Source organism: Myotis nattereri, assembly GCF_964212035.1.
Source record: "Myotis nattereri genome assembly, chromosome: 4".
NCBI lineage: Eukaryota > Metazoa > Chordata > Mammalia > Chiroptera > Vespertilionidae > Myotis > Myotis nattereri.
In genome coordinates, this window is record NC_138079.1 from 57,869,039 (window position 1) to 57,883,924 (window position 14,886).

A 14,886-nucleotide genomic window follows, 5' to 3' on the forward strand; every position below is an offset into this window, starting at 1 on the left:
GACCCCTAGGGGGATGACTACCTGCTGACTTAGGCCCGCTCCCAAGGGGATTGAGCCTAAGCTGGCAATCAGACATCCCTCTGGAAGCCCGGGAGCCCTCGGAGGATGTCCACTTGCCAGCGGGGAGCAGGCCTAAGCTGCAGTGGGACATCCTTAGCGCTGCTGAGGAGGTGGGAGAGGCTCCCACCACCACTGCTGTACTGGCAGCCGTCAGCCTGGCTTGTGGCTGAGCAGAGCTCCCCCTGTGGGAGCGCACTGACCACCAGGGGGCAGCTCCTGCATTGAACGTCTGCACCCTGGTGGTCAGTGTGTGTCATAGTGACCAGTGATTCCCAGTCGTTCTGCTGTTAGGGTCAATTTGCATATTACCCTTTTATTATATAGGATAGAGGCCTGGTGCATGGGTGTGGGCCGGCAGATTTGCTTTGAAGGGTGTCCTGGATCAGGGTGTGGGTCCCGCTGGGGTGCCTGGCCAACCTGGGTGAGGGGCTGAGAGCTGTTTTCAGACTGGCCACACCCCCTTCAGGGTGGAGGTCCCCGCCAGAGTGCCTGGTCAGCCTTGGTGAGTGGCTAATGGCTGTTTTCAGGCTGGCCACAGCCCCTTCAGTGTGGGGGTCCCCGCGGGGGTGCCTGGCCAGCCTAGGTGAGGGGTTGATGGCTGTTTGCAGGCTGGCCACAGCCCCTCAGGGTGGGGGGGTCTTGCTGGGGTGTCTGGCTAGTCTGGGTGAGGGGCTGATGGCTGTTTGCAGGCTGGCCAAGCCCCCCAGCGGGGACCCTCACTCCATGAGGGTGTAGCCATCTTGGGTGAGGGGCTGATGGCTGTTTGTAGGCTGGCCATGGCCCCCAGCCACCCAAGCTCTCAGTGGAGGCTGGCTGGAAACCAGTATCTGGGATTTATTTATCTTCTATAATTGAAACTTTGTTGCCTTGAACGGAGGCCACAGCTGGCCAGGGCAGGCGGGAAGCTTGGCTTCCTCCATTGCCGGGGAAACCAAGCCTCCTGCTTGCTCCAGCTCTGTGGCTTCCTGCCGCCATCTTGGTTGGGTTAATTTGCATATAGTTGCTCTGATTGGCTGGTGGGCGTGACTTGGGGAGTAGCAGAGGGGAGTTGCAGTCAATTTGAATGTTTCTCTTTTATTAGATTACATAGCTAAGATCTGGAAACAGCCCAAGTACTAAGAGTAGATGAATGGACAAAAAACAAACTTGTGGTATCTTTCCACAATGGAGTACTATCCTATCTAATAAAAGAGAAACATGGTAATTTGCGCACGTCCGCTACCCTTCCTATTGGCTAATCAATGAGATATGCAAATTAACTGCCAGCCAAGATGGCAGCCAGCAGCCAGGCAGCTTGAAACTAACATGAGGCTTGCTTGCTTCAGTGACGGAGGAAACCAAACGTTCCCCGCCTGCCTTGCCAGCCTCTGAGCTTGCAGTTTGAAACATAGTTACAAATATAGAAGCTAAACAAAACCACAGAAACCTGCTTTCAGCCCGCCGGGATCTCAAAGCTGGAGTTGATACAGAGTTTCAATTATAGAACCCAAACAAACCAGATACCTGCTTTCAGCAGCTGAAGCCTCAGAGCTGGAGCCAGAGCTAAAGCTGGCCCAGAATAAAAAAGAAAAAGAAAAAAAGGAGCAGTTGGGAGCTTCAGTCACCCCTAGCCTGAAAACAGCCCTCAGCCCCTCACCCAGATTGGCCAGGCACCCCAGTGGGGACCCCCACCCTGAAAGGTGTGTGACCAGCTGCAAACAGCCATCATCCCCTCATCCAGGCTGGCCAGGCACCCCAGTGGGGACCCCCACCCTGATCCAGGATACCCTTCAGGGCAAAGCAGCTGGCCCCCACCCGTGCACCAGGCCTCTATCCTATATAGTAATAGGGTAATATGCCTCCCAGCACCGGGATCAGCAGAGCCACAAGGCCTCCCAGCACCGGGATCAGTGGAGCTGAGAGGCCTCCTGGCACCGGGATCAGTGTGACAGGGGGCATCGCCCAAACCCCCTGATCGCCCGCAGCTCTGTGTGTGACAGGGGGCGGGGCCACAACCTCCCTATCCGCCCTGCTTTGTTCGTGACAGGGGAAGGCGCCCCAACCCCCTGATCAGCCCTGCTCTGTGCCTGATAGGGGGGAGCTCCCCAACCCCCTGATCGCCCTGCAGCTCTGTGTGTGACAGGGTGCAGTGCCCCAACTCCCTGATCGGCCTTGCTCTGTGTGTGACAGGGTGCGGTGCCCCAACCCGCCCCACCCCACAGGCCCTGCTCTGTGTGTGATGGGAGTAGAGCCATAACCTCCCTCCCCATCGACCCTGCCCTGAGTGTGAGAGTGGCAGCGCCCCAACCCCCTGATCGGCCCTGCTCTGTGGGTGATAGAGGGCGGCGCCCCAATCCCCTGATCCACCCTGCTCTGTGCATGACAGGGGGGGAGCTCCCCAACCCCCTGATGGGCCCTGCTCTGTGTGTGATAGGGGGGAGCTCCCCAACCCCCTGATCGACCCTGCTCTGTGCTTGACAGGGTACGGAGCCCCAACCCCCCTGATGGGCCCTGCTCTGTGCATGACAGGTGGTGGCACCGCAACCCCCTGATTGGCCCTGCTCTGTGCGTGACAGGGGGTGGCACCGCAACCCCCTGATTGGCCCTGCTCTGTGCGTGACAGGGGGTGGCACCGCAACCCCCTGATTGGCCCTGCTCTGTGCGTGACAGGGGGTGGCGCCGCAACCTCCCCATCGACCCTGCCTTGAGTGTGAGAGGGTACGGAGCCCCAACCCCCCTGATGGGCCCTACCCTGAGCGTGACTGAGGGTGGCATCACAACCTCCCGATCCGCCCTGCTCTGTGCATGACAGGGGGCGGCACCCCAACTCCCCAATCAGCCCTGCTCTGAGCCCGACCAGGAGCTGCACCTAGCAATTGGGCCTACCCTCTGCCACCCAGGAGCAGGCCTAAGCCAGCAGGTCGTTATCTCCCAAGGGGTCCCAGACTGCAAGAGGGCACAGGCCTGGCTGAGGGACCCCTCCTACCCCCCTTGAGTGCACAAATTTTTGTGCACCGGGCCGCTAGTCTATATATATAAAAGCCTAATATGCAAATGGACCGAACAGTGGAACTGAACAACCAGTTGCTACGACATGCGCTGACCACCAGGGGGCACACACGGAACATGGCGGGCATGGGCCTCAGGGGGATGGTGGAGCAGGTTAGCAGGGGCGCCAGACCAAGGCAGGGCATCAGTCACTGTCATAGGGGCAATCCTCTGGTGGTTACTGAAAATTCTTCGCTCCTGCACATTGCGGTCCAGCTGGGTGCTCACACCCGCTGCTGACGCTGGCCCCAATCGTTCCATGCTGACAGCAGGTGTGAGCAGGGCCAGTGCTGTCAGCGTGTGGGAGTGGCAGAGGCAAGAGCGGGGCTGCTGGCAGACAGGGGACCAGAGGCCGAGGTGGAAGGGGCCAGGCAGAGGCACAGAGGATGGGCCGAGACCCGCCCCTGTGCCCACGACATCATTGCAGCCCAAAGTTCCTTTCAAGGTGCACGCATTCGTGCACTGGGTCCCTAGTGCAGCTATAAAAAAAAAGGATCCATTAACCTTTGAGACAGCATGGAGGGACCTGGAGATGGTTATGCTAAGTGAAATAAGCCAGTCAGAGAAAGACAAATATCACATGATCTCACTTATATGTGGAATCTAATGAACACAATAAATTGATGAGTAAAATAGAACTAGAGGCATGGAACAGATTGACGAATCTCAGAGGGAAGATGGGGTGGGAAGATTAAACAAAGAACTTACATGCATATATATATTGCCCATGAACACAGGCAATAGGGTGGTGAAGGCTTGGGGTGGGGTGGGAACCGGATGGTGAGAAGCAAGGGTGCAAAAAGGGAGGGGGGGATCTGTAATACTCTCAACAATAAAGATCAATCAATCAATCAATCAATACACTAGTTCTGATTTACTAAAATGCTCTTTTTAAAACCTGCTGACCAATACAGTAATGAAACTATAGAGAAAAATTCTGTTTGCTTCCCCATAATTAGGAGAGGCTGACCCTACCTTTCTTATTAGTAATAGGATTATAATTGAAGAAAGTAAGATATAGTGGATATATGTAGGCACCAAGTTTGTTTTCAAGAGCTTGTTTCACCTAAAATTCCAAAGAATAAATCAGTATCCCAGAAAAATTATTTTCTGATTTAAGATATAATTACTGAGACTTTTATCACAGAAGCGCATATAGAAATACCCAGTGATAGAATGTCAGATTTATTTATAATTGTCAGCAAAATAGGAATTGAATAAGTTCAGTTTTCATCTAGTGTGAGAAAACTCTCAAAATCAGTATGAAGACTTAACAGGGAAGTTAGAGATAATTCACAAAAATATGGCTATCCTGAGTAATTGAGTGAAGAAAAGTATGTTAAACATTAGTACTCACTTAAATATCTTATTCCATTCCCATAAAGACAGTATATTCAAACTCAAATATTCATCCTTAAATTTCTGACTGCATAATGATTTCAGTTTTATGGTTTCATATTCTTCAGTGAGTAACATTTAGTAGAACTGGTTCAGTTCACTCTTATATTAAAGTATTCATACTTAAACCATAAATTAAATGTTCAATATAAGTCTGCCAATCCCAACATATCCAAGAACACGATGTGAAATGTATTATGCCTAATTAAAGAAACTCACCTTATCTCCAGGACCAAAGAGGAATTGATTTTCCAACCTTCTACAGAGTGCTGGAAGATTGAAGAGCCAGCCTTTCGAATGATTTTATCAGAACTATTGACAAGGGATCGACTCAAATACAATTCACCATCTCTGAAACAAAATAAAAATGCCAGCTTGGTGAAAATAAGAAGCATTTGTCTAAGTAGCATAATACATTTGATTTAGATAACTAGTGACAAATAGTAAATGGAACTTTTTCTACAAGTTAGAAGAGTTCAATAACCATGATAAAAAGTATTATAAAGGTTAAGTGAATATGACTTTATCAGGGCAATCATTTACACTTATTCTTTTTGAAATAGAGCCCATTTCATAGAGAAATAGCCTTTGACAATAAAGGAAACGATCAACAAAACAAAAAGGCAACTTACCGAATGGGAAAAGGTATTTTCAAATTATACAAATGTTAATATCCAAAATATATACAGACCTCATTCAATTCAACAACAAAAAAACCCAAACAACCCAACAGGAAATGGGCAGAGCATCTGAAGAGACATTTTTCAAAGAAGACATTCAGATGGCCAACAGACATATAAAAAAAAAATTGAACATTACCAATTTTTAGGGAAATTAAAATCAGAACTACAGTGAGCTATCATCTCACACCTGTAAAAATGGCTATTATAAGAAATAAGTGTTGGAGAAGATGCTGTGAAAAGGGACCCCTTATACACTGTTGGTGGGACTGTAGATTAGTGTAGCCACTATGAAAAAACAGTATGAAGATTTCTCAAAAATTAAAAATAGAACTAGCATATGATCCAGCTATTCCATTTGTAGTTATTCATGCAAAGAATATTAAAATACAAATTTAAAAAGATATATGCACCTCTATGTTTATAGTAGCATTATTTAAAATACAGAAGTTATGAAAACAGTCTAAGTGTCTATGCACAGATGAATAGATAAAGATGTGATATTCTCTCCCCCCCCCCACCCCGCCTCTCTCTCTCTCTCTCTCTCACACACACACACACAGGAATACTACTTAGCCATGAAAAATATGAAATCTTGACATTCAAGACAACATGAATGGATCCTGAAGGTATTATGCTAAGTGAAAGAAGTCAGATGGAGAAAGAAAAATACCATGTGATTTTACTCATATGTGGAAAGAAGAAAATTTAAACAAAACAAAGTAAAAACAAACTCATTGGTGGTTAGCAGAATGGATGGGTAGTAGGAAAATGAAATGGGTATAAGTGGTCAATTATATGGTGACAAATGGAAATTAGACCTTTGGTAGTGAGCATGCTGTAGTGTACACATATGTTAAACTATAATGTTGAACACCTGAAACTTACATGATAATATATACCAACATAAACCCTTGTTAACCAATAAAAGCCAATGCTATCTAGATTTTTTTAAAAAAGAATCCTGAAAAAATAATGTAAAGGTCTTTGTGATATTTAAAGAAAAAAATAAATTCTCATCAAAGCCCTGTTCCAGTTTAGCCCATCCTTCCCCACTGTTTTAGACAATAGAGACAGGATGTTTTGCCAGTTCTTCTGCATCTGTATACTTGTGACTCCCAAGACTGTAATTTTATTTTCACAGAAGGCATATACACATAATGGAAAGAGCTTTTGTTTTGTAGTAAGAAGACCTTGGGATATCAGATGATCTGGATATGTTGGTGATTCTATCACTTGCTAGCCTGTATGACCTTGGACAATATTTTCTTTCTAGGCCACTAAATCCTTATCTTAACTTGTGAAACTGCAATAAAATTATCTAATGTGCAATGACTTTGTGAGAATTATGTGGGACTCTGAATGTGAAAGTAATTTATAAAGCACTATTAACATGCTACTTGCTAAGATTACTTTGAGTCATCTCAACAAGAGACACTTTCCTGATAGTTGATGGTGGTAGGGAGACAGAGGTAGTGGGGAGAAAACTCATTGAGTAGTCATTATTACTGGTATTTTCTTGTACATTAAAGAAATTAACACTGCTACTCCCTTCAATCAGTAGTGTCAATCAAGTATCCCAGTGTCATGGTAGTAGCAGGGGGGCTGGAAATAATGATGATGGTGACAGGTATCTCTGATTACATTTATGCCATTGGAACATTAATAGCAGACTAGATCATTGTTTAAACTATTTTCTTGGTACTTTATAGATGTAAAGACTTAGAGAATCTGAAAGTCACCTGTTTATGGCATAACCTTTTCAACATCTGCATTTATTTCTTTATATATTACCTTTTAAGTTTTAAGACTCTCAAAAGTATAATTTAAAAAATAGCATAACTATTTGCTCAATCAGAAAGCCTAAATCTGTTTATTACATAGGCAATCCTCTCCTACTATCAATGGAAACACTGCTTGTGTAACAGCTGTTGGATGAATTCTGTAATGGAAGTTTATAGTTTGGTATTTTGGTCTGCATTCTTTTTTAAACATGTATTTCCAATTTGAAGCAACTCAAGGCATGAGTTGCAACTACTCACTGTAAAATTTAGAACTCTGTAAAAAATAATATTTAAACTATCTTACTGATGAAAATGATACATTGGCATGCCTATATATGGCTAATAGTGACTGTTTTATAGAGGTCATTTAGGATGCAAGAAAACATAGGGAGCAATTTACTACTCAGTGGCCCAGAAGTCAGTTTTTACATTATATGTCTAATGATAATAACTACATATGAATGAAAATGTGGATATACACAGAAGTTAATCTCCACCCTTTTGTAGGTATGCCTTTAAGAGTATGACACAAACTTTTACCATTTCCAGGGGTAGGAATCTTTCCAATCTTCATCTTGTTAATAACTGGGCTGTCAATATCATCTTCTTCTAACCATAGATTGCTATGATTATGATAATTGTTTTCACCAATAAACTTTTATGGGAGAAGTAAAAATATGCACAGGCTGACATTTTAAAATATCCATGGAAGATTGCTATTGATACATTTTTACATGGCGGAATGATTGTTATGATGCACCTAGCTGTGTGGAGCCTTTACAGGACCTCTCAGGTTTTAAAAAGGGGGGTTTTAAAGTTTAAATCAGATTTATATTAATGAAATGCTACTATGTTACTATTCCATTTGAATTATTTTCATTTAAATTGGTGATAAGCCACATTTCAGGTTTTTAATCATTGAATGCAAACAGCTGCAACTAGTTAACTTCTTGAAGTCAATGAAATTCCTGTGTGAGAGGGCCTGGCTTAGTGCAATCTGAGGCTCTGAAGCAAATTTCTTTGTATAAAGTTAAATGGGCCCCAAGGGATTTTTCACTTGTGACTTGGTAGCATTCTATCTTAGAAAAGGCTTTTCCTTCCCGTGCATGCAAGGAGGCTACCACCCCCTCTACTAGTTTCTCACTCCATATCAGACATGATTGCTGAACAGCTGCGCTGAAAACATTTGCATAGGGCAGTGATGGCGAACCTTTTGAGCTCGGCGTGTCAGCATTTTGAAAAACCCTAACTTAACTCTGGTGCCGTGTCACATATAGAAATTTTTTGATATTTGCAACCATAATAAAACAAAGACTTATATTTTTGATATTTATTTTATATATTTAAATGCCATTTAACAAAGAAAAAATCAACCAAAAAAAATGAGTTCGCGTGTCATCTGGTTCGTCATCACTGGCATAGGGCTATATACACAGTAAGATTCAACATGTTCCTCCACAAGGAAAACTACAAGACACATCAAGGAAATAATGTAGCATAAAGCAATATATGTAAGTTTTCCTGCTTGTATGAAGTTAAGAGAAGCCCTCCTAGATGTTCATCTATGCAATGCTAGTGACAGAAACTAATCAATAGTTAGGTTACTAATACTTACAAATATTTTTCTATTTGAAATATGAGTTGTCAGGCATCACTACAATTTATTAATTCTGTAGAATATAACACATATTAATTTCGTTTCATGAAATTAGATCCCACCTCTACTGAAAAATTCTTCATGATTTGTTCTTTGAAATGAATGTGTTTCCTTTGGACTGGGTTAAATCTCCTCGTTAATATAAAATTTTGAAAATCATTTAAAAGAATTTGCATCCAAGTACGCCTGAACACAAACAGCAGTCAGCTTTCTGTTTTCATTACCTTAGTGTCAAACAACTAAAAATAAAGATGAGAGATGTACTTCCTACCTCAACTCCCTGCTTGATGGTTGTTAGCAGAGCTCCAAAGGGACATGTGAAGGGACGTGCAGAACCTGGGTTTCCTGATTTACAAGAGTGTGTTCTACCCTAGGACACGCTGGAAGGAACTTTGCTGACAATGATCGTTTTCTAAGTAGGAATGCTTATCTGCACAGTCAATTCAGTTAAAAGTTTCAGAACTAATACTGGTAAGACAACAGAAGGTACACAGTCAAATTAAAAAGATCTCTAGATGATAAGAAATGTAAGTTAAAGTTCACTTGTGGTCAACCAGGAAAATGGCATGTGGCACATTTTAAAGAATAACAATCAAAACAAATATTTGAATGATATTAAAGTTTCTGTCATACTCTCAAATACATTATCACATTCAATAAGCATACACACATACACTGTTATCTGTAGGACACTTAAGGTAACACGTTTCCAATGACACCCAAAGAGCACTCACAGGATCAGTGAAATCCTGGGCCAATTGCAAGGCAAATGTCATTTTCCCATTAAGAAAAAAATGTTCATCAAGCACAGACCACTTCATGCCCTTTGAGTTCCACTTTATTAATAGGTTTGCCTAGAAGGGGATTTCCGTTTAAAATGCCCAATAATTACTTGATCTATTCTCAAACAGTCCCTTAGAAAAACCATGCTGCTAGTATTCCTGTGGACAGATGAAAATGTGGATGGTTGGTAGGAAAGTTGTGCTGGTGTTCTCCCTCCTTCTACGCGGAATGCCTGCTCAACCTGGTGCATGAGAGCAGCGCTGCACTGATTCTAGATGGGACTTGCAGTTAAGAAAGGCAGAAGTCCAATAGACAACGGAACTGCCTGCCTATTAAAAAAGGGTAGCAAGTAACCTAATTAAGAATCTAGGGGGCTGTCCTAAGATATGGGGAGTATGGAATGCCCTTCATTGAATCCACTCAGCCTACTCAGAAGGCACGCAGTGCCCCCCAAAGGTCAGACACTGCCTCCCTTACCCCACTGTAGAATACAGGTCTGGGCGCGAGGGCCAAACCTCCACTCTAGGTTACTCCTCTGGAAACTAGCCCCTCTGCGTGGCGTGAGTAGAGAATCAAGGAAATGATCTTTTGGTGCGTCCAGCCCTCCACCTGAAGCACTGTCTGGGAGTTGAAAACGCAGTCATGAACTAACACCACAGGCGTTCCTGTTGAACACTTTATCCTGAAGAGAAAGGGGGAGCGCTTACAGGTCCTGGCTGTCCTGGCATTGCCGCTGGCAGCGCCACCTCCAAGGTCTCCGGGAAGCCCATGGCTGCGAGGCACTGCCCCGCGCGCGCCCCGCACACCGGTAATTGCGGGTTTTAATTAAGGAGGAGGAGCAGGGTGGCGGGAAAGCAGGAAAAGTGATGCTCTTTTAAAGGGACCGGATTCCTGCAAAAGGCTTCCCGTCTTCTCATCATTCTCCCGCCCTCGCGGCCAGCTCTGGTGAGGAGGGGAGAAACCTCGTGTACACCTCGCTTCCCAGTGATCAACTCCAGCGCCAGTCCCAGCTTTGTCAGGGGAGCCTGGAAGAGACCGCAGCGCCACCCCGCCAAGGGTGCGATGTGAACCCAGCCCAGCACCTAACCGCCGCGCCCGGCCGGCCCGCCCCCTCCCCGCAGCGTCCAGGGCAGCGCCCACCGGCCCGCGGGGTCCGGGGAGGGCCCCGGGAGCGACATCGCCCCTGACATGAGGAGCGTGTTAGGTCTGTTATTCCCCCATTGGGACCCGACCTGGGTGCGCGCCTCCTTCCCGCCCGAGGCCCGGGGCGGGCGTTTGGGCAGCTTGTGGCGCCTCCCCTCGCCTCGCCCGCCCCGCCCACTCCTGCTCCCCGGGTCGCCAGCGGTGGGCCCGCACTCTGCGTCCCGGCGAGGCTTGGCCGCTTTGTCTGGGCTCAGGCTTGTCTTCGGAGCCACCGGCCCGGCCCGGAAGGGAACAAAGAGCCTCCCCCACACCCCGGCATCCGCCTCGCCCCCACGCGCTGGTTCACCACCTTCCGAAAGACCCCTTTGTCTGCCTGGGAAGCGCAGGTCGGCCAGGGAAGCCCACCACCCCCGCCCGAGGTCCTCCTTTCCTGACAACTGAGCTCGGTCTCATGTGCAACCCACCCACCCACTCCATGTGCAAACGACCTCATCACACAGTTCAGCGTGGCCCCCGCTCCCCGCAGGAACAGACCCACTTATAGGTTTGTTGATGCATTGCGACCATCCAGGCCATTCCTTATTAGCTTTTTCATCATCTACCAGTTCCATTCGGCTGTGCTTCTGGCTATCTTAGTTTCCTATAAAATAGTAACTACTTCCCTCAGGGTAAGCCTGAGCCTTGTTCACTTAAATGCTCCTTACTTAGGGAGAAGGAATATGAACAAATGGAGTGCATGAAGTTCGCGTGCCTGTGCACGTTTTAGCAGTCCTCTGCCACACACACACACACACACACACACACACACACACACACACACACACACACACAGCGGGGCAAGGATTCTGTCTTCGTTTTAATAAATGCCGAGGGAAATAAAAACCGAGGGGGCAAAGCGGGCATCTCTGCCAGTGGCCAGTGTGTAGTTTCCCACAGCGGACGCCTCCGGATGAGGGAGGATTTCCGAAAACAGGACTTTGAACACAGTCCTTTGACAACCAGGTTCCTATCCTCAGCAAACGCTTCCAAGCCTTGTAAAGCAACACAAAGTTGCAGCCACCCCGCTGGGTAAACTTCAAAGAGACAGAGGCCAGGGGCAAGGAGGAAGGAAGTGTGATATTTAGAGAACTTTCTGGGGTGGAGGAAGATTTTGAACTCAACTAGACAAACTTAAAGAAAGAAAAAAGGGCAGAAATATAGTGTTTGAAGCTACAGTACCCATGACGCCCCTGTGTTTTATCAACAGAAGAGCAAGTAAGAAAGTATCCTTGGTTGTACTGGAGTTTCTCATTCAAACGGAGATACACAGATCTCCCCCACGCCAAAGAAGAGTAACGAGTGCAGACGCATGTCCTGCTTTCCGGGCGGTAACTTCGGCCCTTCGGACAGCCAGCTTTCCCTGGCATCGCCACGGCGATAAGGTACAGAAGGGAGGGCAACCAGACGGCGAGTAAAGACCTCTCCCTTGAGTTCTGCCCGCGGATTAAAGGCACAAGGGCACCCGTTCTTTGTTGACACTTCTGCAGTGACTCCCCCCTTGGCGTGCGGGCCCCGCCGCCCACACAACTGTCACGGCCACCCCACAGCAAGTTGAACTCTTCCCGGGAACACGCCTAGCGAAGCACGCACACCTCGGCAACTGCCTTTGTTATTTAATTCCCGAGACTAAACACACACACGCTCCTAGGAACACACAGAGCACCCCAGCCTTCACTCTATTGTCTACAGCCACATCTCATTCCTGGCTTGACTTTTTTAAAAAAATAATAATAATCATATCCTGAAATGAAGCTTTGCATTTACCCGATGAGTTGCGTCTCCTGGTGCTCCTCAGTTCTTGCTATTTCTTTTGTCTTATAAAAGATCAGGAGCAGACTTATCGTGCAGATCGTCCACCTCTTCCTAACGGACCGCATCTTGGGTGCCTGGGACAGTAGTGGTTGCCCCGGTTCCTGCACCTTCTCTGGATATAAAAGCTCCGTGTTGGGAGATTTAGTCGCCGGAGGTGGGGGGCGTTATCTGTAAAATGCGAGGAGAGCGTGGAGCCGGGGTCTCCGGCGCAGGTCGCGGGGGTCCACCGCGGCCACGCTCACCCCGGTGCCGGAGCGCAGCCCTGCGCTCTCCCTCGCGGTTCGCGCCAGCCCCGCCGGGTCGCTCCGCGCTGCCTCCCTGGGGCTTAGATTTCTTTAAAGACTAGACACCTTGTGCTTTGAAGGAGACGGCCGCTTCTGCAGCTGGGCTCGGGGGCGTCACTGGCCCTTCCCTTTTCCTAGCAGGGAAATGATGAGCAAAACCAGCCAATCACCAGCGGAGGAGGCGGAGGCTGCTGCCGCCTCGCGTTGCCGGCGGCTGCTCGGAGAGTAGCGTTGCAGGCGCTGCCTGCACTGTGCCCGGAGAGGAAGCCAACAAGCTCCTGGCCGTGCATGCACACGCACACACACTCACACTCACACTCGCGGGAGCCAGCCCTCCTGCACTGCGGGGAGAGCGAGGCAGGCAGCCCCAGAACCCCGAAGCTCGCAGGACTGGGAGGCGCTGAGGGCGCCCGTCCGTAGAGCGTGGAGAGGGCGCTTCTGCTGCGGACAGATTAGAGAGGCTTCCTGGTGGCGAAATCGTACAGATAAAGAAGGGGTGTGTTGCAAGAAGGGTTCCCATGCTCCAAGCTTTTGAAAACAAACACATGCGCGCACTTAGGCATCCGCATGCCTCTCAAATAGAGTGATTTGGGGCGGGGGGGGGGACGGGGGGAGATCGGGGATGAAAGAGTAGAAAGAGGACGTTTTATAAACCGTGCATAGCTCAATCTGGAAAGTATAAATACACGCACGGATCAGCCTATTACCCCTCAGGGGGGTGGCGGATGACCCCCACTCAGGATCCTGTAGGAAACAAATGATGACATTGGGCACGTAATGGATATTTACGTGACTCCCTTTCATTGTCATTCGGAAACTCCTCACCTAAGTCAAGGAAACGTCAACCCCTCTTAAATTTCATTGAGGAGAAACAGGATTCTGAGAAAAAGCAATCACCCAAGAACTAAAAAAAAAAAATACAAGTACACCTGCACACGTGAAGGAAAACAGGAAAGAAGTTAGGAAGGGAAGGGAGGAAGGAAGGAAGGAAGGAAGGAAGGAAGGAAGGAAGGAAGGAAGGAAGGAAGAGAGAGAGAGAGAGAGAGAGAGAGAGAGAGAGAGAGAGAGAAGGAGGGGAAGGAAGGAAGGAAGGAAGGAAGGAAGGAAGGAAGGAAGGAAGGAAGGGGCTCTTCTTCAAAAGTTTCAGTAAGTATTTATCCTCTGATTTTCACCCTCTCCTCCCTCCAACTGTTTCCTCACTTCTGATGCAGGGGCATCTTTCCAGTCCCCAGTTCCAGTCCGCAGTCTGAGTATTTCTCTACTGTCCTTTGGGCTGCACCCCTGGCAGGAGACAGTGCCTGGAGCCCAGGATTTTCACCAATGTACAGGCAAGGATCCCAAGTTCGTCCCCTCCCCTCTCCCAACCCCTAACTTGTCAATTGCAATCTTTGTTCCTTCAGGTTGAGCAGTGGCTCTTCTGCAGGTGGCAGGAAGGGCACCAGGTGTCTGACCTGTGGGGTCAGACCAAACCCGGGTTTACAACCTCGGTACTTGGGTTCTGGCTGGGAAAGAATTCAGAGCAAGACCCAAACTGTAAGAGGACATTTGTCTAGTAAATTACAGAGGTAGAAGAAGTGATTCTTAGGATACAAATTATGAAGGTAAAGGACGGGCCCTTGGAAGTTGGGAGTGAGGAAGCTAATGGTAATGTGCCTGGGGCAGAGAGGGGGAGAGGAGGGCATGGGCAGGCTCCCTGGAGGGAGAGCGCACTGGGTCCTCCATCCTAAGGGTTTTAAAGGTAGACATTTTAGGGGAGGTCCCAGGGAAAGATCTTAATAGAATATTCAGCACCCTTCCAGGTGTGTCTATTCAGGGTTGTGGTCTCCACTGATTGATTGGCATTCTTCCATGCAGCTGGTCCTCACTTCAGCAGTGCTGGTTTTCTTGCTTATCTGGGTCTGGAGCTGAAATACAACTGAGGCTTAGATGTTATCTCTAAGGGGGAAAGGTCAGGGGCTCCAAACCATAAGACCAGCAGCAATAAGCTAGGGGAGGAAAGGTCACCCAGGGTGAGGTCCCACTCTACATTTTGCCCTTTGCTGGCCACCTGGGGCTTTCCACCCTGGTGACCTTTTGTACCTGGCCTATAGCAGCTCTAGCAGTCATCCACTCTTGCCCCTGGGGTTTACACCTCTGCAAACCAGAAGTGCTGAGGCCCACCACCCATCCTATGCTGGAGGAGAGCAGGAAAAGGAGTTAACTCATTACCAGTCCCCGGA

General features: G+C 47.7%; 1 protein-coding gene across 1 annotated transcript in view; it reads right to left on the reverse strand.

The window, feature by feature from the left end:
* ST8SIA4 (ST8 alpha-N-acetyl-neuraminide alpha-2,8-sialyltransferase 4) overlaps nt 1-12,764 on the reverse strand; it is an 89,466-nt gene extending 76,702 nt beyond the window's left edge. Inside the window, exons 1-2 of the mRNA XM_081088774.1 lie at nt 12,336-12,764; nt 4,705-4,836 (exon numbers count right to left, since the gene is read on the reverse strand). Of these exons, the coding sequence (XP_080944900.1) occupies nt 4,705-4,836; nt 12,336-12,448 (245 nt within the window). The 5' untranslated portion in view covers nt 12,449-12,764. The remainder of the gene's footprint in view (nt 1-4,704; nt 4,837-12,335) is intronic.
* Nucleotides 12,765-14,886: the final 2,122 nt, after the last annotated feature.